The sequence below is a fragment of the Condylura cristata genome, unplaced genomic scaffold (genome assembly GCF_000260355.1).
Source record: "Condylura cristata isolate star-nosed mole 26May11 unplaced genomic scaffold, ConCri1.0 scaffold00005, whole genome shotgun sequence".
NCBI lineage: Eukaryota > Metazoa > Chordata > Mammalia > Eulipotyphla > Talpidae > Condylura > Condylura cristata.
The window spans coordinates 5,588,975-5,613,318 of NW_004567106.1; the positions used below are offsets into that span (position 1 = coordinate 5,588,975).

At 35.8% G+C, this 24,344-nt stretch overlaps 1 protein-coding gene across 1 annotated transcript; it reads right to left on the reverse strand.

Annotated features, from left to right (window-relative positions):
- Window positions 1–1,026: 1,026 nt before the first annotated feature.
- STEAP4 (STEAP family member 4) lies at window positions 1,027–22,770 on the reverse strand. Its single transcript, XM_004676663.2, has 5 exons — window positions 22,697–22,770; window positions 7,080–7,537; window positions 5,466–5,993; window positions 3,977–4,141; window positions 1,027–2,660 (listed from the first exon to the last, which is right to left on the reverse strand). The coding sequence occupies exons 2-5, from the start codon at window positions 7,533–7,535 to the stop codon at window positions 2,397–2,399; spliced, it is 1,413 nt and encodes a 470-aa protein (XP_004676720.1). The 5' UTR covers window positions 7,536–7,537; window positions 22,697–22,770; the 3' UTR covers window positions 1,027–2,396.
- Between the last annotated feature and the right edge of the window lie 1,574 nt (window positions 22,771–24,344).

Genomic DNA, 24,344 nt, shown 5'->3' on the forward strand with positions numbered 1-24,344 from the left:
TGAAGTAGGGGACACAATGTCTCTGGTCAACTGGGGTGGGAGGCTCCTGCCCTCCTGTCAGTTGGTGGGTTGATGCTGCAGTCAGTGTAACTGTTTTGCATTTGAACCACAAGAGGGCGCTGTCGACTTTCAGATTTGTTTGGCTTTGATTAAGTTTCATTTTTACTAGGCTACAAAAGGAGAGTTCTTACTACTATAAGCTTTATTTTTTGACATAATAGTGGATTTTCTGTTTTTAATGATGAACTGTATCCCATTAAATACATACTACATTTTTGCCAAAATGGAGCGTGGTTGACCCCCAAAGACTAACCTGGTTATGACGGCATTTTAAATGAACTAGTTTTCCAGTCAGAGAACAACCTCAGCTCTAGAACACTTGGCTGTTTTGCATAAAATGGAGTAGATGAGCAACTGACATCTCCCTCTTTCCCATAGAAAAGAAGTGCTGTTTTGTGGTCAGCACCACATACTACATGCCTGCTCAAAATCTCCTGACTTTTTTTGTACTCCTACTTGGTTGAATAAGGATAAATTAATGGAACAAATGTTTTGTGTATCTTCTCAGTGAATACAAATTGAATAAAAATATCATAAGACTTTGATGAAACCAGCACTCTAACCCAATAGGAACAGTATTGATTGATAAGGTCACTTGAGAAATATCTTGACCCTATCTAGCAAAAGTTATGAGAAATTCTATAATTTTGTAGTCCTAACTCTGGCAAGTAGTCTGAGGAAGTAATTTAAAATATGGAAGAAGGTTATAAGTGTAAAAATATTCTTTAAAGTGTTTTTTTTTTAATAAAAATGGAGATAATATACAATGTTCCATCAGGGCAGTAGTTACATAAATGCCCATTTGATGTAATATTATGTGGTCACTAATTAAGTACCTGTACTTCTGTAAGTTCTAGAACAAAACCATTAACATTAATGAAAAGTGAAGGCTGTAAAAATGAATATACAATATAGATAAACCTGTTTTTAAAAGTTACATATATATATGTCAATCGTACCTCCATATAAAGTGAAAATAAGGTTTTATAAAAAAAACTTATTTGGATTGTAGTTGAGCTTTAATATATCTTAGTCATTTGGTATAATGTCAGATATAATATACAGAAAAATAGAGAAAAGTGAAAATATAGAAAAAGAAACGGCCTTTGTAGAGCATGCATAGAAATGTCAAACCAGTAGCCTTTTGGTTATTTCCATATGTGGGAAGATTGTGCATAAGACTCCTTTTAGGTCCAGGCTTGAGCCAGGCAGGCTAATCTGTTGAAGGGCATTTTGAAAATGGAACTATCAGCACAGAAAAAGTGAGAACCATCCTCATTCTATCGAGGATTTTGGAAAGAATCAAATCTTATAAAACAACTACTGCTCATACCTCTCTGGTCTAAGGTATCCCGTAAGTCTTTTTGTTGTATGCATTGGTCAGTCTTAAAATTTCCACTTTTATTAAATTTTCACCATTTAAAATTATAATAAAATATGCCACATTACAGATGCTGGAAATATTAGGTGCATCTCATACATGATTAATTTTGAAAAATGTTTGGAATGTGTAATTTACAAAGCATGCCAAAATACCTAAGGACCACCAAACTTTACACATTTATTTAGCTTAATCTGTGAAATTTGGGGTTATTTGAGTTTTTGTGTAAGAGCTTTTCACATGTATTACCATACATGTGAAAAATTTCACTCATACTCAGACTTTTCTATATCTATCCGCATAAGGAAGGATCTTATGACAAATGCATAAATTGCATCTACCTAGCCCATGGTTACTTTTAATCAGTTGGGATATTTCTGTTATGTTATAAAATATTTCTCCTACTACATATCCACATTGGTTAAAGCAAAACTAAGGTGCACACTTAATTATAGAATTTAGTGTGGCGATACTTTCAATCACCTTTATTTCTAAAAAGCAATAAAGGATCTATTTCTTTTACTTTATTCAGCCATCTTCTTCAGCCACACCTAACTTTGTCTTTAACAGTGACCAAGACCTTACTGTTTTCTCTTTTACTTCCAGAGAAGGAAGTTGTGTATATTTCTCCTGAATTTTTGCAAGGTATTAGTTCATACATATTACCCAAAACAAAGATTCTTATTGTGCAATGTAAAACCACAGCTAATCTGGACTTCAACCCCCAGCTTCTGAGAAAAGATAGAGAAGGGACTTACACTAAGTCATCACTAACCCAAGACAGAAAGAATGGTGTTCTCTTCCAATCTTAATTTTTCCAAGTCAGGCAACATTTCCTTCTCTGTTTACAAATTTCAGGCCATGTCGGAAGAAAAATGCGTTCTTAACTGTACCATTATTCTCCTTTAAGCCCGCAATACTATAGGTCCTAAGTCCAAGTAAATTGAATTTTGCTTTAAATATCTGTTTTTCCATTCAGTGCTGATTTCGAGAATTTTGAGTCCCTTTCCCAGCCCTGGCGTATCCGTGTGAGGGTCTTGTCTATGCATGGCAGAATGAGGATGAACTTGATCACCAGCACAGTGCAAGGGATGATGAGTGCTAAAGCGTAGGCTGAAGGAAGGTGCCATCTGAGAAATGCAGGGCTGAGGAAGCGCTTCCCTCCGTATATTAGGGTATGAGCGGTACACAGCACCAGGGTCAAATAACCCAGTTTGGACTAAAAACAAGAAACAAAAATTTGTACATTAACACAGTTTATACTTTAAAATGAAACATTCTAAATCAGTAAACGATACGTGGTAATAGTCACAGATCTTGAGATGCACTGTGCTATAAATACTAAAAAAAGCATGAATTCTCCATCATGACAATGGGAAAGTTCTTTGATGGGAAAGTTTTGAAGAATAAACTTTTTTTGAATAAGAGTAAGTAATCTACCTTGCCTTCTTCCCAAATGGCAAACATTTCCTTGATCATCTTTCCTGGAGACCAGCAATAAATAAGACACAGTCTGTCCTCTAGAAGCACCACATTAGTCTATGTTACTGACAAAAGCAGATGCTAGCTAATTTCTATCTCAGTGAAGAACAATTAGCCAACTTTACTTTTGTTAGTTTGCTTTGGCCTAAATTCTAAAACTCAATGTTTATTCGTGCCTTAATGCTTTGAACAAAGGTGTTAGTATGTGAAAATGGTGACTGCATACAGTCCCTGGGAGGAACTGCAAGACTTGAAATTCAAATAGTGCTGTAAAAATTCAAATCTAATTTCAAGCACTAATGCTGTATTCTGTTAAGCCGGTTCAGAATGAGCAGGCATCAGAATCATCTGGAGGGCTTGTTAAAACAAATTGCCGGGCCACCCCTCCCAAGTTTCGGATTCTTTAGGTTTGTGGATTTAGATCTAGCAAGCTTCAGGGTGATGCTGACGCTGATGCTACTGGTCCTGGTACACACTTTGAGGACTGTCTGTCCACACTTTGAGGACTATCTGTCTATGAGAATCGTTAGCAGTTGCCTTAATGAGGTGTCTGGTGGCTTATATGTGGAAAAACCCAATTTTCTTCTTACAGAAGTCTGATATGACGACAGTCTAGGTGATCTTGTTTGGAAGGTGTTAAATATTCTATGCCTTTCTGTATCAGCTTGTCTATATTCTAAGGTTGATTTTCAGAAGTAGGTTGTTTTTTGATCGTTGAGTTTTTCTTCACCTTGCACCTAGTACCTCTCCACATATAGTTTAACCACCGTTGGTACATTTCATCCTCTAGTCTTAGTTATGATTCCAGAGGTAGTCGGGAATCTTGGCAGTGGGTGTGCTCCTAGGAAATCATATCTTTATGGAATCTGCCTTTTTGTACCAGAGTTTAGCATTTTGTAATTTGAATTTGTTTCAGTTGCTATTTTTATGAGATTGCTAGGGAAGTGATGGAGCAATATGAAAATTTATGCATGATATGAGAGAAAAATGAGAAGATTTGTGAAGCCATACTCATTTTATAACATAAAGCAGATTAAATTTGAAATTCCTTACCTGAACAAATCGAAATTCTCTCCAGTTGACCACATTGCTAACGGATGGCAAGGAAGTGATTCCCAAAAGCACAAACAGAAAAAATCCAAGGATTCCCAAAGCCAGATATGAATCACTGAGCCAGGCAGTAGAGGCAATAAATGGACTTTCTTTCTTAAGTATTACCTAGGAAAAATTAAAAGAAATTTTAAAAAATCATATTTTTTTTAACAAAATGCCTAAACTTTTAAAGAGTCTGAAAAAAAACCAAAAAACTTCTCCATGGTTTATTTGCTGCAGAAAATTTCTATGGCATTTCTTACTACTAATTTGAAAATGACTATAGGGAAAATGTGCTTAGAAAATATATTTAAAGGTAGAAAAAGTAACTGGTTTCATTTGGACTTTATTATAATAGTTGACTCTAATAGTTGTATAGGGAATTTTAATTGACCCTATAAATCCTAAAACAAACTGAACATTTACTCAAACCTATGTCATATGGCTTTTTGCTCCTAAAGAAAAACTTGATGATCTTAAACAATTACATCAGGATTTTGTTTTTCTGCTCTGTTGATTATTTATTAATATAATTTGAGTTTTTTCACATTTATTTTATTATAGTATACATCAGGTGTATTGCAACGCAGGTTATGAGATATCAGACTGGGGTGTCACTCATATCCAGGAAACTCCCATATATTGTTTGGAAACCACATAGCAAAATCCACAGAAGCATCATCAATAAATTAGTGACCAGTAAACTTTGAGACTGCAGTAAGAGTGATTAAAACCAATTATTTCCAAAGTAAGACTGATGGATAGCTCTTCATCTGGGACTGGATTAAGATTCTCAGAGCTGTTTATTTCTGAATTTTTGACTGTGCAGAAAATAGTATTTGACATTTGTTCAGAATTGTTAGCTTTCTAGTCATCTAGGACAGCTTCCCACAAGTCAAACATTAATGGAGTCATGAACACTCTTTTGTGAATTTGTTTATGTTCCTGTGACACATTTGAGCATTCTCCTTACTTACAAAAAAGGTTGGTTTTGACTTTCAAAAGGCAGCAGCATGTGTAAAATGATAAGCTTGAAAGCACATTGTTTTATATTTATTAACTTTCCTCTAAAGGCTTTCAAGTAGATGGCATTATGTTTTGTGAGCCCCCAGATCTGTTCACCTGTCAGCAAACTAGTAAATACTAGGGATCAGAATATGAACTCATTTGAACCTAGATATTTAATTTTAGTTATTAATAATTGTAAGATATTGGATTCCATATCTTAATTTTAGTTATTAGATATCTTTAATTTTAGTTATCAATAACTGCAAGATATTATAAGAGCAAGATATTTTATTAAAAAAAAAGCTATGAGGTTTCTAATTCTAGTTACTTCAAAAAGAAAAGATACTTTGAAAGGTGTTTTTTAATCATTGTAAAATAGTGTGATATGGCAAGATTCTGCTTTGATTTACTGGATAAGAGACCAAAATGAATAGAGATTTACCTGGGTACTTGTTTGGTTCCTTATCCTCCACCGTACATAATAACGAATAGGGATCACAAGTGTGTAGAGGACGTGAAGGAAGGCAAATCCCAGTGCCATCAAGCCCAGCTGCTTCCTGCAAAGCATCCAGTGGTCAAGCCAGTCTGGAAATCGGCGGTATTTGGTACCTCGGTACAGCTGCAGAATGGCAGCAATAACACCAGGGAGGTAAACCAAGGCCAGCAGTATAAGTGCTACTATTGGAAAGACACGATTTGGGATGGAAACAACCAGGCGAAATGTGTTATCTTCCATGTTATGAACATATGGGTAGATTACATCTCTTACAACAGAGTAGAAAAAGAAGAAGAGACACAGGGCAGCAGACAAATAGAAGGGGAATCTCCACATCGGAAATAGTTGCAGGGGGTAGTTTTCTATTTCATTGGCTGCTGTGAGTGAACCTTGATCCAGTGGGGTGAGCCCAATAGTACGAACAATGTCCATCACTCTTTGCTTGGCTTTGCTGTCATTCCCACAGACAAATACCTGCAAGAAAAGAATTCATCTTATATTCCTTCTTTCATAATTATTTTTGAATGTCTCTATCAACACTGTGCAAAACGATGGCATGTGATAGTAAACCACTTTTTCTTTTAAAGATTTACTTTTTTTTAAATAATAATAATGAACAACTATATACCAGAGATACTTTATGGGAGTGCAATGGGGAATGGGATAAAAATGGAGTGAGGGAAGTACACTGGACTATGTTGATTGCACATGTGTGATTTGGTGATGGCGACCCCACAGGGATTACAACTGAGATGGAAAAAAGGCAAAGCATGATGTAAAAATAAACTATTATATTATAAAAAAAATAAATATATTTTTAAAAGTTTATATATATATATACAGAACTGGGGTACAAGCCAGAAGTGCAGGTGTGGTGAAAGGCTTCACCAGAGGTGAACAGAACAGGCAGATCAGAGGGGAGCATCAGGCAGGTCAGAGTCTGCCATGCCATTTGAGTCACCTCTGGGGCCGGAGATGGAATTTGCATTGAGGTGGCTGCGGCCAGCTTGCAGTGCTGTGTCCTAACTCATTGCGCCACCAGGGAGGGCTGTAAACCACTTTTTAAACAAAATGAAACAGGATGATATTTTAAACTTGTCATGTGTGCTAGATAGTTCAGTATAGATTTTTAAGTTGAGGGTGGTTTTAGGCACATCATACTGTATGGTAAGACTTTGTTCTTCAGTGTAAATAGTTGGAACTTTGTTCTATATTTGTGGGTACTGCACCACTTTGCTTCTAATTTCAGTGACTAAATGGAACCAGTTTCATGTAAGAGTGGGAAAAAAATATTGATCAGTAGTTTAGCTTTGTTATTTTCTGATGCTGACCAGAGGCCTCCATAGGCTGACACCATCAAATAAATGCTGAGGGTACAGACAGTGGAGAAGAAAGCACAGCAGCTAACTACTGTATTTGGTTGAATTCTAGAAAATCATTCATCGCATAGAATAGCAGAATACTGTGCTCAGCGGTTGTTTTATTTTGGGAACTTTGAGGTAAATGCCCATTAAAAACATACTTTTAGAGACTAATTGCAAATTAATCATTGAATCTTACCTGCCGACTTGCATCTAGTGCTCCCGACTGGAGGGCCCAGGCAGAGATGGTGTTCAGTGCTTTAACCACAAGGGTTCCTGGTACCAACTGAGCAAGATACTCTGCATTAGATTCTGGATACTGATTGATTTTGAGATTGTTGCTGATGTCAACTAATATTTTTCCATTGAGAACGTCAGTTAGTTCTGTGAGAAAATCATAATGCTCCCTGTGGATTGCCAGAATAATGATGTCAGATTTCTGGGCTGCTTCTGAATAGCTCCAGACTTCTGCACCGCTGGGCAGCAGACTGGACATCTGGGGGTTTCGACTTCCAAAAACAACGGAATAACCACACTGGAGCATTTTAAGTCCCAGTGATCTTCCATAATCTCCAGTTCCAAAAATACATACAGTTTCTTGTTTTTCTGAAGAATTCATGGTAAGAGGAATTGCAGCTGTATGAGTTTTCTCCATAGCTGAAAGATAATAATACAAATTTATGAATGTTCTGAGTATAGAGAAATTAATTAGAATTATGTTTAGGAAAAATGTGTATGACTGACATTCTAATTTTCAAATGAATTATCTCAGGTGTATTCCACACAAAAATTGAAAGAACAAAAATTTTGTCATGTATATTCTCATCTCTGTGTGTGTTTTAGTCAATAAAATCATTGGTGAAAAGCTTACTCTGTCAGAAAAGGAGATAAAGTGAAAAATCAGCAGTGTTGGATGTTTTAATCTATGGACATATAGACATATATTGCAATTATATTGCATTGATTAAATAGTTATGTTTCCAAAAGTTCTCAGAGCAAAGTCTGACAAGGGATGTACTTAATAAGGGAAGTTAGGCCAATCCACTATGTTTAGTGTTACAAAAATCATAAAATATTAGCAAAAATAATTCAATAGCTTGTTAAGAGAAAATATGTTGCTCAAAGCAGATTATTCTAGGTATGGATTACTTCTATAAGTTTCATATTAGAAAATCTATTATATAAGAAATATAAGGAGAAAAATACAGTTACAATCATTTATGCTAAATAAACATGTTAGAAATGATTTTTTTCTTGTTTCATAGTAAAAGAACTGATATGTTCTTAATAAAGTAGCTTTCTGAACCTAAAATCTGGTATTATGCTTAAAAGAGAAAAACATGTCCAATAAAGTCAGATCAGACCAAATGTATGTGCTATGACCCTGGTAGCTATACTTGTTTGGAAATTCTAGCTATTGTAACTTGATGAGAGAAAGAATTAAGATGTACAGAATGTAACCAAAGGTTGTAGATGATCAAATTGTAGTCTTAGACACAGTACTTAAAATAATACAGTATTGGCACAAAAAAGATATATGTATCAATGGAGTAGAATTGAAAGACCAAAAATAAATCCATGAACACATCAATCCTAATCTATGATAAAACAGCTGTGATCTTATGATGAGAAAAATAAAGTCTCTTAATAAATTGTGTGGGATAACTGGAGAGCCCCACATAAAACAAAGAAGTTTGATTACTGATTAAACCCATACAGATAAACCACAAGTCCCATAAATAAACTCCAAATGGATTAAAGATTAAGGTATAAAACTTGCAATGCTTAAATATAAAGAGGAAAATAAATAAGATGTATAGAGGAAAGCATTGGTAATATGTTCCATGATATCAATAATAAAGATGCTTTTGGTAACTTTAAGCCCTATGGCAAGGGAAGTAAAGCAAAAATAGAAGATTGGGACTATCTCTAGTTACAAAGCTTTTCTAGGTGAAAGAAAATACAAAATGAATTTAAAAAATACCCTATTGAAAGAGAGAAACTATTCACATAATATGTAACTGATAAGGGGTTAACATAAAAAATTTACATGATTCAGTGGTAATAGTAAATTAAAAATATATATGTGCAGCAGATATGAACAGACATCTCACTAGTGAGTATATTTAGAAGGTCAATAGATGTGTGAAAAAAAGTTCATCATCACTTTGAATAAGAAAAATGAAAGTTAAAACCACAGTGCTATTCACAAGAATGGGACATATTGAAGACTTCCAACAACAGTGCTGATGAGGATGCAGAGAAAGAAAAATATCTCATTACACGGTTGGTGGGAATGTGAATTGGTGCAACCATGATAGAAAACAATCTGGATTTATCTTAAAAAACTGAAAATGGAAATGCTTATGATCCAGTATTTCCACCTTTTGCCATCAGTCCAAAGAATAGGAAAACAATAATCTATATATTCTACCACATTATAACAGCATTATATACTATAGCTAGGAGAATGAGGTGTATTCATATATCTTATTCTTTTTAAATATATATATATTATATTAAATATATCAAAACATATACACACATATACATATATGTATATGTGAATATATACAAACATACACATATACACATACATACGTACATACATACACACATATACGCATACATACGTACATACATACATATATATATATGTATATATGTACATATATATATACATACATACATATATATATATGTTTTCCATCATTCTTCATTTTGTACATCTTTCTTCCTTTTTGCATGTTATCTCCTCTCAGGTGTAGTCCCGATAAAATTCCCACCACTAATTCACCCGTGCATCATCACCATAGTCCCTTGTGCTCTTCCCACCCCGGTTTTAACCCCTTTCCCTACCTGTACCCTGCAGAATGTCTCTGATTCATAGTTTCCTGATAATTCTTTAATATTTTTATATTTAGGTTTAATATATTTTAATATAGTTCTTGAGACACAGTACATGCTCGATAAAGTGGCTATTATTAATAAGTCATTTAATCTTAGTTGCCTAATCAATTGATTAATTATATAATTAGTAAAGCCTTTATGTAAATTTTATATATTAAGGGTTATTTGTGCTGCTACAACTGTGATTATTATAAATATATAAATTCATGCAGTATAGCACTCACTGATTCTTTACTAACTCCTGTGTTTCCTCCTTATTTCCTATTAGTAAAATCCTCTAAGAAATGACGTTAGAGCATAGGAATTTATCAAAACACAGATGTAAAAACAGCTCATGGGAATTTCTCTCTTTTAAAGTTCTTTCACATTTTATTTTAATATTTCTTTCAGTTTGGCAATTCCATGTTACAAAACTGGGCTGTTATTCTGACCATTCAAATTTACTTTTTCCAATAAATCTTGGAAAAAGTAAAACTAAAGATACAAGATTATTAAAATAATAATAAAGATACAAGATTATTAAAATATCGCTGATTGACTTAAGAGAATGATAGTAATTCACTATATTAGCCTATAGGAGTTCTAAGGGTACAGCATAGCTAGTTTAGTTGGTAGAACATGAGACTCTTATATTCTGAAGGCCATGGGTCTAGACATTCTAGGTCATATCATGAGCTCCACTTCAAATCTTCTTGGATTCTATTTCCAAGTACTAATCTCTGCTCAGCTTCCCTGCCTAGCAGAAGCTCACTTTGGACCCCGATTCTTGATTATATCCTGGACCTATCTGAGATCTGTGTTTGCTTAGCACTCAATTATGTAAAATCTCTGGGGTCACCAGAGGACAAGGTAGGGGGCAGGACTCCATGGAAAGTTCTTTCTCTTTCATCTTCTGGCACACTTTTTTTTGGTCACATTTCATTTACTCCTCAGAGAGTCGCAATGGACTAGAGCATTGCTCCTCTATAGTAGTGGCCAATTTACTGTGCGCTGGTAGTCTCTTCCCCACCTCTTAGTTATGCCCTCCTGCCCCTCACTCCAGCTTTCTGGAATTAGTGAACTCTGTCCACAAGCCTTTGTCATAGGCTGCTTGCAAGGGAACTCAGGATAATATATTATTATTATTTATGGAAAAACAATGCTCATATTTAAAGTTATCATGACCGAGATGATATAAATAACATGTAAAAACAGCAGTTAATACTTCTTTGGAATAATTTAATTTTAAACTCTTGGAAAAATATTCTAATAATAGTACTTAACAAAAATGGAATCTACATACTGTAGGCCACAAGGGAGATCAAATTGAGGATGCACTTTACAGTAAGTATTTTATAAAGAAGAGTGCTACTTCTGTTTCAGACTATTTGAGACTCAGAATAACTTGTATGTCAACATGGATTTATGGAGGTATTAATGTTTCTTGTTCAAAGACTTCAAGTTTTCTAGTTATGTTTTTCTCTAGATAGAATGGAATGAACAAAGACAGTTAGAAAGGTGATTAACAGAAAGCAGAGTTATTCGAGGAAAGATGGCTTAAAATAGTTCATAAATAACATAGTGGTCTCTTCTCCCTCCCTGAGGTCTTATGAACATCACTTATTTAACAAAAATCATACCAGAAATATGTATTGGTTTGGAAAACTCTGCAGGACTGGTTTTACCTTCTATGGAAGTATCTCCAAGTGAGGTTCCTAGAGAAGAGAGCCAAGTCCACTAGGAGTATTTAGATAGATTGAGGACTGGCAAACAATGACACAGATGTAAAGGTGGGCACATAACTAATTGTGAAGGCCTTTGGTGGCTGTAAGCGTGACAAGTATGTGTGTGCATGTATGCATGTGTGTTTATGCATGTGTGTGTTTGTGTTTGCATGTGTTTGTGTGTATTTTAAGGTCTGAGAGGGAGGCCAGGTATGGTTCTTGCTTGTCATCTTCCTTTTTCTGCAGATCCCACACCAGGCCTTGGGAAACTAAAGTTGAATTCTTCTGCAGTGTTCCCAGCTGGATAACCCATGACCTTCTAGAGGTCAGAGAGGGTCAGGCCATTTCCTGTTTTAGATTCCAGCATATAAAAACGTGAAAATATCCCATTAGAAGTATAGAAATTATATATTTAAAATACTTTAAAATATATAATTTAAAATACTTTAACAAACCAAGTTTCGTTAAAACTTGTTTTATTGGAAATAACTATAAATTTACAGGAAAGCTGTAAAGATAACTACACGAGTTCCCTGAGTATCCCTCCAATAGTTCCTCCAATGGTTATATTTTAAAAACCAGAAAGCTTAAATTGGTACAATATGTGCATATAGTTTTGTGCCATTTTCAAGTTCCTTCAGGGCATCCTTTCCCCGTAACATGGTCCCATATCCATCATTGTAAGCGGGATACAGAACTATTCCACCAACACAGAGACACCCTCATGTTCTCTCTTTAAAGGCATACTTACTCCTACACTCCACCTCCACCATCAACCCTAACCCATTCATCTATTCTCTGTCTCTGTAATTTTGTCATTTTGAGAATGTTATATAAATGAAATCACACAGTACTTAACCTTTAGAGATTGGCATTCTAAACTCAGCGTAATGCCCAGGAGGTCCGTCTGAGTCATTGCATGTATCCACAATTCCTTTCTTTTTCCATCTGTATAGTATTCCATGGTAGAGCTATACAACAGTTTATTTAACACTGTGTTGTAGGACATTTGGTTGTTTCCAGTTTTTGATTATTGCACTAAAACTCCTACGAACAGCCTGTACAGGTTTGGGCATGGACAAACCATGTTTAATTTCTCTGGGGTTACCATCCAGGAGTGGGATTACCAAGTGTATGCTTAATGTTCAAAGAAATGGCTTAACTGTTTTTCCAGAGTGGTATCATTTTACATTCTACCAGTAGTTTATGCCTGAAGTGATCCTCACCAGTATTTGATACTGTCCTGTTTCTCATTTTAACCATAGTGATATTTCATTATATAATATTTTAATTTTCATTTTCGTACTGGTTAATAGTAGTCATATCTTCTCATGTGCTTACTTGCTCTCTGTGTCCTTGGTAAAAAGTCTATATGTCCTCTGTTCATTTTCTAATTGGCTTTTAATTGTTGGATTTTATAATTCTTTATACATTCTAGATAGGAGTTCTTTTTCAGATGCATAGCTTTCAAATCTATGTACTTTTCCCCAGTCAAAATGAGCCTCCTTTATTTCTTCATTATCCAACCAGGGTCACTCATAGAACAAAAAAGAAAATTTAATTTTGATGAAATTCAGTTTATTGATTTTTTATAACGATGATTTGAATTTCATTTGTAAATTCTTCACCAAACCCTAAGTTCTGAATATGTTCTCCTAAAAACTGTGTATTTTTCATTAAAATGCATTGTCCATTTTGAGTTCCTCTTTCTATAATGTATAAGATTTAAGCCAAGTTTCATTTGTTTTTGGTCCATGACTATCCAGTTGCTTACCTATCATTTGCTAAAATACCTTCCTTCCTTCATTCAGTTCCTTTTGCCTGTTTGTCAAAAATTAGTTTGTTGCACATGTGTGGATCTATTTCTGGCTTCTCTTCTGTTCCACTGAACTATATGTGTACACTCTGCTAATACCTCCAGTAGTGGGGACTGTAGTTACATAGATGAGACTCAAAATTGGGCAGACTGATTTTCCTGCTTTATTCTTTTCAGAACTACTTTAGCTATTCTAATCCCTTTGCCTTTCAATATGCATTGGAAACTAGTCTTGTCCATGACTATAAAAATGTATATTTTAAAGGTTTATATTTAACACATCAATGCTTTTTAATATATTCACAAAAATACATAGTAGCCTTTGTTTTGTGTAGAAAATAATTACAGACTATATTGAAGTATTAAGGCATACTAAGGCATATTAGCAGTGTACAGATACCTGATAAATGGACACAATTTAAAATTATAGGATATATAATTCTGTCTCTGAATACTCTCACTGCCCCTGCACCTCTGGCCTGTATCCCAGTTCTGTAAGCATAAATAAATAAATCTTTGAAAAAAAAAGGAAGTAATTTTAAAACAACTATAAAGATAAAACTGTTATTGCAACATACTGTTTTGAATAATAGACTATAATCATAAAATTATGAAGGCAGCCATCATAAGTCAAACACCTACCTTCGGGGTATGGTGTGGAGGGAATGGAAGGCGAGGGGGCAGGGTGGTGGCACACACACCTCTCTCTGGCATTCATTTCAGTCTTAAGTTTAGTCATCAAAGCAACCTCTTGGAATCATTAAGGTTTATGAAATGTGAATACTTTGCAAAGGGTTACACTAGAAATCAGTGGTTCTCAACACTGTTGTACATGAGAATCACATGAGGAGCTTTGACAAAATACTGAAGGGCAAATTTTTGGAGAGTCTGAATCAACTAAAGTAGTGTGAGTCTGGGCATGGATTTTATTTTTGTTTGTTTTAAAGCTCCTCCTGTAAATTTACAACAGAGCTGAGATTGTGAAAGCTAACTTTTGCAGTTATCTTTCCATTAACAGCCCATCACAGTTTTTCTCTGGTAATGAATTGAAGACCATTAATATTAGGCACCACCTCATAAAATTCTGAATAATTTGTTCTGAGGTAGAGTGCAGGCATCGTTTTTGCTTTTTTGTGTGTGTGTAGATGATCTGGGGTGCAAGCCAGAGATTTGGGGGTCTGAGAGGATTCACCAGAGATAGAGTGGTGAGCGGAACAAACGGATTTACTGGAATACACTGCTAAGGGGAGCGGTGGGCAAGACAGCAGAGGTTTGCATCATATTTGGGTTAGCTCCCTGGCTGGGGATTGAATTCATGCCATAGCCATCATGATAGTACTGAGAATTAACCCCTAGGCCATCAGGGAAGCTCCATAGGTATTTTTAAAAAACAACCAAATCAAAACAAACCAAACATCACTTCTAATTGGCATCCAGGGTAGAGGGCCACTGCAAATGGAAACAATTAAAGGTGTATTTCTTTGGAATGGGATGGTACTGAAGGGAAAAAGAGTGCAAATAAGTTGTTAATGGGTTGTGAGCATTGAAGAAACATTTTATAATTTCTTCCCAAAGTGATAATTTGCTACATCCAGGTGGCTAGAATTAGCATTTTTATGAAAACCAGGGATTAGAATGAGTATATTGGGAGTAAATTAAGGAATTCAAGGCGACGTGGTGTCAGACTACACATAGAGTTACACTCTAACTCTTTTGAATAAACCTTGAAGAACTGTCTTCTACGAGTCTCAAAGTTATAGTTTGGTCAAATGCACCCACACATCTGCCATGGCACACATTAATAGCAGTTCTCACATAGTGCCTACAATGTCTTTTTTTGTTTGCATGAAACTATAATTAATGACATGTTGTCCAGTCTTCCATTTGTGAATTCGGCATTGAATTCTGAAATGCTTGTTCATACAAGAATTTGAATTCCTCTGATGATATCCCCTCTTACATGTATACCCATTGTGTGTTATAATACACAAAACCAGTACCTGGTTAGCTTTCTTCCACAGAGTTGAACTTGATAATACTTTTAAATTATGTAGGAGTTGAAAAGATTTTTCATTTTAATTTGATGCCTCTAAACAGGGATTTTTTTTTTTAGTCATTTATTTTCTTTTATTATTCCTTCTGAATTTCAACCTGAAAAGCCCTAGATGATTTGACAACATACATCTAATGAGCTGCAACCCATCAATCAAATATTTCCTTGCATCACAAGGCATAGGGGCAGGAGGTGTTGTGTAACTATGCCAGCCTTCTCGAGATACATTTGTTTTACTATATCCTAGGGACAATTGTAAGGCAAAATATTAAAAAAAAAAAAATTAAAGCCTTATTCTAATACATGAGCCCGTTCAATTTATTCACCGAGGTATTTCTGTATTTAGCGAGATCGTGGCTTTGGGGTAAAGCAAGCATATTCGCATTTAAGCTCATATTCTTTTGCTGAAGGATATCTACTACTGTAGCAAAATTGAAAGCCTTGGTTTAAAAAAACATACATTGCAATTTCTAAAATATTTAATTTGTTCTTGGGTTTTTCATTGAGTGGTTTGGGAATACTTTGGAGGGTTTTAAGCTGAGGAGTAACCATACTGTGAGAGGATCACATTGAAAAATAAATTTAATGTAACCCATAAATGATGGATTTTTCTAATTTCTTTTAGATAATCACAACAGCTTACATATGTTACTTGAAAATTAATAGTATTTTTCTTATGTTATTCTAGGAGTTAGAAGTATAACTTTTAAGTAACACTTCAGACTTAACAGAGAACTGTCATTTAAAGCTCTCAATTTAAATAAAGAAACAATTGCACAATGGCTACTGAACAACTCTTATAATATTTCAATTGTGATGTGAAAATAGTTGACTGTGTAATTTATAACAACCTAATTAACAAAGAATTAGTTTTTATGATTAGCATAAATCAAAAGAATGATACAAAAGTAACAGTAACTTAAACTTGTATATCTGATCAAATCACAAGAGTATAACTAACTACAACCTTTACATTAATGTTCTGTGGGGATATATACCTTCACATGAATTGCTAATAATTAGTTTGGACTAAAACTAAAATGAGTTTGTTAGTAACATTTCAGTCCCAGCAAACTGCTACCAGGAACCTGACACCAGGGAAGCAAGGCAATGTAGATCTATATTCTTTAATTATACTTTAGGAAATTTATTATTTATAAATTATTTGGTGAAATTCTACCTCAATTACAAATCTTATTAGTACATGTTTTCAACTTTAGATCTCTGCTGCATCTGTCAAGTTAAATGAAGACTGTTTTATGATTCCCTAGCCAAGAATTTCATCACATAGGTTCATTATCCACTGTCTGGCTTGCTTAGTTTATTTGATTAAAGTCCAGGGCTCTTGACAAAAAGGTCAGGGATTCAGTCATGTCTGAGTTAATTTACCTTGACCTTCCTTTACATTCTAAATCCTGAACAACTCCTCACAAATATTTGGTTCACTAGACATTCAGAGTCTAGACCAGAACCTTGATTGCCACCATGAGAAAAACAACTCTCTCTCATTGACTGGATGGAATTTGGCTTATGCAAACTAATGGATTTTACTTTTGTGAGACTTCTGTAATCAGAGATATTTAGGAAATGATTTAATCATTTCAATTTTGAATTAACTGTTTAAATTCAATTTCTTATGAATAGGCATTTATCTTTCCAATGAGGGCACTGGAAATTAGCCAAATATTGATCATTACTAAATAAGCTTAAGGATAAAGGATTTTTGCTATCCTTTATCCAAATCCCACAAAACTCTGGTGGTGGGGAACTCCATTTTTTAGAATTCATTTTTAGAAGTATCTAGGAGGTAATTCATAATTCTTATTAACAGTGTCCTTTGTGTTTGGAATACAATTTCTTCCATTTCTAACCCGGGTCTCTGAGGCAAGAATTTCCAAACAGTAATTGATTGATAAATCTCCCTCATAAGAGCTTACAGTTTCATTTTGTCATAATGGATGAAAATATGGAAGCCTTCATGAATTTGCATGCCACCCTTACACAGGGGCCATGCTAATCTACTCTGTATCATTCCAATTTTAGTATATGTGCTGCTGAAGTGAGCGCACAGTGCCTCTGAGGTTTGCATGATTTTGCAGTTCTGTCAGCTGGCGGTGCAATTTCTTGCATGTCCAGGTGCACCATTTCTCACCCAGGGGAGACAGTGCTCTTGAAATTCCCTCTGCTTCCTCGTGTTTTGATTTACAAACCTGAGAGCAAAACTAGTGACAATATAATTGAATGAAACAGCTCCTTCATTTTACTTTGACAGTTTTAAATCTCTGCTTTTATTACTATTATTATTATTATAGTTTATTTTTACATTATTTTGTGCCTTTTTCCATCTCAGTTGTAATCCCTGTGGACTTCCCATCACCAATTCATCCATGTGCCATCATCATAGTCCTGTGCACTTCCCTCCCCCCATTTTTGATCCCATTCCCCACTCTAGCCCCGCACAATGTTTCTGATATATAGTTATTCATTAATTAAATCTCTGCTTTTACCAGTGGTGTGGGGGATACTTCCCAGCTGAAATAAGCCATATCAGGAATATTTAACAATGGAAACCAGCAAAAGCTACAAAATCAGGACATTTTTTTTCCTTAGAGAAACATTTACTTGCATGCCACTGGCTAATTTTATCTACTTCTCATTTCCTTCTCTCCAAGACTCTGGCATGTGACCTTGGAAATGGGAAAATAATTAGGGAGAGGGCAGGATACAATTTTCCAGTACCGGTTACACTTTGGATCTAAGTTTCTTAGGTCTCTCGCTTCTCAGATGTCAACTGGGTTCTTAACAAGATAGAACCCCCATGGCTTCCCCTACTTCCAGGGACCCTACATTTTCTCTACCTCATGCAGAAAATTTACATCATCAGACTATAAATCTGAAACCTCTATACTTTCGATTCTTCCCTCTGGAGAGAGAGAGAGACACAGAGACCACTTTCTGTACCAATAGTCCAAATGCATATATTCCAATTTTCAGACATGTCTCATAAAATAAATAAAAGAACAATTTGGGATGCCAGTTTAGGAAAACCAGAGACAACTGTCACACTTTCATTATTAACTCACTTATCAACTTGCTAACTGCTTTCTTCTTAACCTCTGTCCATTTTATAAGGTGAAAAATCATCTTGGTATTTGTGTAATGAAAACAAAAATTACTAGAAGCATGATCATTTTTTAACAAGAATGATTTGATAACTTAATTTTTTTGTACTGTTCAAGAGGATTCCTTATGCTATTCTTTCAGGTATTAAGAAAGGCAAAAATATTTTACTTAAGTTAAATTAATCAAAGCATTTAAAAGTCAGTATTCCAGTTTTCATGAATTTAGTTTAATGCTTTGATCACACTATTTCACTCTTGAAAATGAACTGACTTCAAAGTAGTATAGTAGCAAATTTATTCTATAACTTGCTAGAGCGACGAAAGAGTTACTAATATTCAGGTAATGAGAAGAAATAGCCAGCTTCCTAGAATTTCTTTCTGTTTTTTAAAAAATAGTTTTTGGCCCTTCTTGGTGGTGCAGCAGGTTAAAGCACATCACTAAGAAGCTTAAACCACTTCAGCATGAGTTCGATCACTGCCCCGGATGTGATCCACATGGCATGACAGACCTCTCCTGACCTGCCTGCTGTTCCCTTCAGTAGTGTACTTCGTTGATCTGCCTGTTCTACTCCCCACTCTGTCTCTGGTGAATCCTCTCACCACCCCTGAACCTCTGGCCTCTACCCCAGATCTGTATGCATAAATAAATAAATCTTTAAAAAAATAGTTTTCATAATTTCCACTATATACTTTATATGTACTGTACAACACAAGTAATCTTATACTTCTTCCAGAATGCCAAGTAGTTGAAATCTTGATTTTGCAAACATACATTGACCCTATTAACTAATATAGTTCAAGGGACATCATGCTCATAACTCACTATGTCCACAATCACCTGCATTTTCCAAAAGTAAAAATCTGTATTATCAACAGTATCTTTGTAGGATTTCATATTTTCAACAGATTTCTCAGTTATATTAATAAGGCACTGTGCTACATGAGGGAAATGAAAGATGAAATTAACACTGTCCTGTCTGCAAGAGACTTCAGTATTGTGGAGGTTGTGCACCATAAAATAACTGCTGTAATAATTGTGTGCAAAGACCCAAGCAGAGGAATTTGCAGAGTGCATTGCAGCCCAGAGAAGGAAGCAGAACAACAAAATTTACTGAAGTCTGTGTAAAATTTTGTCTGGGCCACCACTTAACTTGGGCTCAAAGCTGGTCCACATTCTCTAGAAGAGTAACATAGATGAAAGATGCACAAAATAGACAGTCTCTGCGTCCTGTTTCCATATTCTGTGGTGCCATAACCACAGAAGTGATTGGAAACCTGACTCTGTTCTTAATGCTGATTTTCTCTTTCAACTTTTGGAGTTGAGGCAAAAGACACTATCTAGTTTGTGTTCTAATAACTCTCTAACTGGTGTGATATACAGTTACCTTAAGTCATCTCTTAGCTTTTTTTTTAATTCAGAATTTTAATTCCTGTCCTTTCAAAATCATCCTTTGTACACATTTTTTTTTCCATTAAAGATATGAATATTGAACTTTATCCTGCTTTTAAGATGATCCTACAGTATACATTGAAGGAAATTTTCTCTCAAAATAACTATTCAGAAACATGTGACTATGAAAGTACAGCATGGTAAGATTTCTCTGCACATGGTTGGACACACTCTTCTAGAACATTGTGGAGAAGCATTTAGATAAGACCTGCCAAGTTAATTAGAGTGGAAATACTTCCTTTAGTACAATATTGCATTCTTTTTGCAGTGATATACTTCTACAAGATGATCTTCAACAGTATAAACAGTCTTTGTTCTCTTCTACTTAATGATTTTGGAAGAACAAATTGTTTATATATATATAGGCCAAGTATGTTTTCTTATCATGAATTATCTTGAGCATTAATTATCCTTTAGTTTTTTACTTAGGTTTATTCATTCCAGAACTGATTTCTTCTCCAAAAAAGAACAAGTGTTAATTAAAACAATTTTGGAAATGACCTAAAAGTCATTCAAAATATCTTGAGTAGTTTTAACATATCACATGGAATTACTCAGAAAGCCCTTTTAATTAACTGGATGACCCATTCCCTTTGCATATACTAAAAAGAGAGACAAACAAGTACAAGTTGATTTCTGGAGCCTCATCTTTGCAAATCTTTCTGTTATTTTTGGCTGTACTACAACTTCACCCCTCCCCCACCCCCAACACACATACACACTAGAAAACATCCTATCCACAGCCTGTCATAGATTCTTACTGTAGGAGTTATAGGTAGGTGTGTATATGCAGAGTCTTAACAAACCATCTTCTCCTTGCAGGACAGCTCCTTGAGGGTCAAGCTTCAGGAACCTAGCCACAGACTACCTTAGCTAGTCTTAATGTTTGAAAGTGGATGGTATGCTTTTATTTTGACTGGACTTAAGATTTTAAAAGGAAATGATTTTTTTCAGTAGCAGTTTACACAAGATTCAAATGATTTATCAAGAAAACTAGATGGTAAAGATCATGAAAATACAGGCTGTATTTTTGAGGGTGAGTGCAGAATTAACTACTTGAGAGCCCTTACAAGGAAACTATATCCTTTTAATAATGGCATTCATGATGTGGAGTGACACAAGGTAGTGCTTTGGTAGATAAGATATTGCAGAACGACTGCTCAGGGTTTCTTCAATTGTGAAGTCCTATGACAAAAGAACCTGTTTTTCTTAAAACTGTTTACAGAAAGGCTTAAGGCTCAGGATTTTCAGTTTCTAGGAAGGTTTATAAAAATTTATTTGGTCACTTATAACAATAGTTAGCAAGTATAAGCAAAGAAGAAGTCTGGAACTCTTTCTCCAGTTGGGGGTCAGACCTTATTCACTTTGGTTTTCAACTTCAAGCTGCTATGTGAACTTCCTCAGAACCATAAAGGTTGCCAAATGGAGAAAGTGTTATGACCCAATTTCTCTATACACATGTACCATTTACTTTACAACCTTGAGGCCAGATAAATAGGGAGTGCTTATCCTGTTTTCTGGGTTAGCAGTGTTTGCCATGCAGGTAGAATACAAGCAGGTAGAATTTCATACTGCGCTAAATCACAGCATTCTGAGAAACTCAGGGCCTTGCAAAAGGCCATATCTCAGAAAAGTTACTGCTTCAAATAAATGTGCCATTTTATAAAATTACACCTACTGTATCAGAAAAAAAAATGTTCTTTCACATGAGTGACATTTATATGACTACCATTTATAGGACTAGGACATTCTCACATAGCAAGTTGAAGAATAGTTTTGAAAGATGAGCGTATTCACTGAATGATAACTGTGGTAGAAATGTAAGCTATAAAGTGTGAGAAGAGACCCCAAACAGTGTAGTTTCCCTCAAAAAATGAAACCTGGATTATTATGAAGAAATTAATTACTTGGTTATACTTCTAGAGTTAGCAAGATTTTCAATATATTTTAAATCTACAAAGCATATCTAGTCATGGGTTTTCACCTTGCTAATGGATTTACTGGATCATCTTGGCCCGAGAGTTTTATTCTCTCTGGAAACTGAGGCTGAGGTTTTGAATTTATAGTTAGAATTAGGAATAGAATTTCCAGTGTCCCTCTCTCTTCGCCATTCAATTCACTTTCCATTATAGCAGTCATCTATTAGAGAAAGTTACCAAATTACCATCCAGGGGTGAATAATATCTATCTTCCTGTTGTCTTGGGACAAACAGGCAACCAAGGTTTTATTTGCTCTTCACAGTAAATTATATTCCAAATAATATTTCTCTGAAAAGCAATTGCTAAACTGTGGAAGAAGATTTAAATCAAGACCAAGGCTGAAAGTGGAGGCAGATGAATATCAGGATGAATTTCAGTTCTTAGTCAAAAGGCAGCCTCAGATCTGAGACAGGAGAGATTTCCCAAACTACTTTCTCCTAGGATCCTTTCTGATGACTATCACAAGATTGCTTCAGTCCAGAAATAACACACAGTACACCTGCCCCACCACCCAAAGCTTACTCCTTTAGGCTTCTGGATGCCTGGGATGGAGATAGGTGAAAACACTTCAGGAAGCTAGAAACAGCTGAATTGCTGAACTATTCTGTGCTACACATTGGGGCTTTCCTGCAGAGGGGTTTGGGGGCACCTTCTTTTCATTACCAGCGAGCTTAGAGAGTGGGGTCCTGAAAACAAGGACTACAGGTGGGCTAAGGGTGATAAAAGAGACGGGCCCTTGTGGCAAGTGATACAATCAGTTACTAGCCAGCAATGCAACCCACCTGCAGGAGAGGTACTTCCAAAGCCGTTAAGGTGAGCAGCTGCCTCGGCGTGAAGGAGTCAGCAGTGGGCCAGAGAGCAAAGCTTCGCAGCTTCAGCGCTGTGCTGTGACTTGCAGCTCCTGCGGTTTTAAGAAGCCAGAGAGGGGAGGGAGGGCCTGCTGGATTTCGTAAGAGAAGTTGTGAATTAAGTTCCAGGAAGCATTCAGGCTGGGAATCCCTCGCAGCTGAAAGGACCAGAATTTCCTGTGCTGGCTCTGTCATCTCTGCTGCAGATGTTGCCACAGATCTGTAGATCTCTGGCCAGCAGGGTTTATTTAGAAGTTTTTTCCCCGGAGTTCTTGGTATCTGTACATCCCTAGATAACTGAGTCTTGGGCTCTGTCCTGAGGGAGCCAGAGGAGTCTGTTTAAGGAGCTGAGTAAACACCACCACCACCTGATCTAGCCTTCAAGGGTCTTCTCCTTTGCTCTTCTGTCTCAGTTCAGAGACAAAATGGTGATATCTTTCCTCTTTGCCTTCTCAGTTTCTATGAGGTTCATTGCTTGGATGATCTTGACTTTGGAGATGCCACATTCACAGTGATTTAAGATTGAACTATTCACGAGTCTTCTCAATCGGCCCCTCACTCAGTCATCTGGTCGTATGATCCACACAATGCTTGCTAAAGTCCAGATTTTTGTTACACAGGGTGCCTGTTCCCAGCACTTTTGAGCCAACCCTCCTTTGCTTGGCTTTTGACTTTCCCAAAACCTTTCATAGAGAATTCACGCCTTGGGTCTTCCAAGAAGTCTTCTCTGAGTCACTAATTGCAATGAATCTTTTCTTTCTCCATGCAGTTTAGTTGTGCTTCTAAATCAGCAGTTAGGAAACTTTGTTTCTTAAGAGAGTTATTATTGTGCATATATCTTTTCTTTCAGACTGCAAGCTTGGAGGGTTGACACCCCATCCTTTTTAGTCTAGAATTTTCCATGGCACTTAGCACAGTGCTTTGCATATAATAAGTATTCAATACTTGCACTTATTAGGAAACCTCCTGCTGATTATAAGAATACAGTTGGAAAAAGCAAAGCATCTGATAGTATTCTTCGAGCAGGGAAGAACTTAGGCCTTCAATGATTTTATAGCATCTAACTTTCTTAGGTGAGAAGAGGACATGTAACTAGGGAAGCAGTTCTCTTTGTGTGTCCCTGCAAGGCCTCATAATCATAGTTTTTGTGACTTTCTCCTGGTTTAGCATCTGGCTTTGACCCTTGTGGGCACACAGAATTACTACCACCCTGAACTGATTATAGCAAGAATGCTGGTCGGTTTGTAGTCCCTGGAATAAAAAAATAGCAGCTACTCTGGAAATACAGTTGCTGAAGACAGCATTCTAGCCATCAAATCACACTCTGTGGGTGCATCACATGATAGCTATCTTATGCAGGAGGTTTTTCAATTAAGAGGGACTTGCAGTAGGAGATCCCAAGATTGCTGACATCTGATCATACTGGTCATGCACCAACTACTCCATGACCTATCTGCCACTACAAACACAACTGATGTCCATAGACCAGGTCACTTTGGTTTGTGGGTATTGTTTGGGTCCATTATGAGTTAACACAATGGATAATGATATGAACTCCAACAAATAACAGAATGATTGCTTT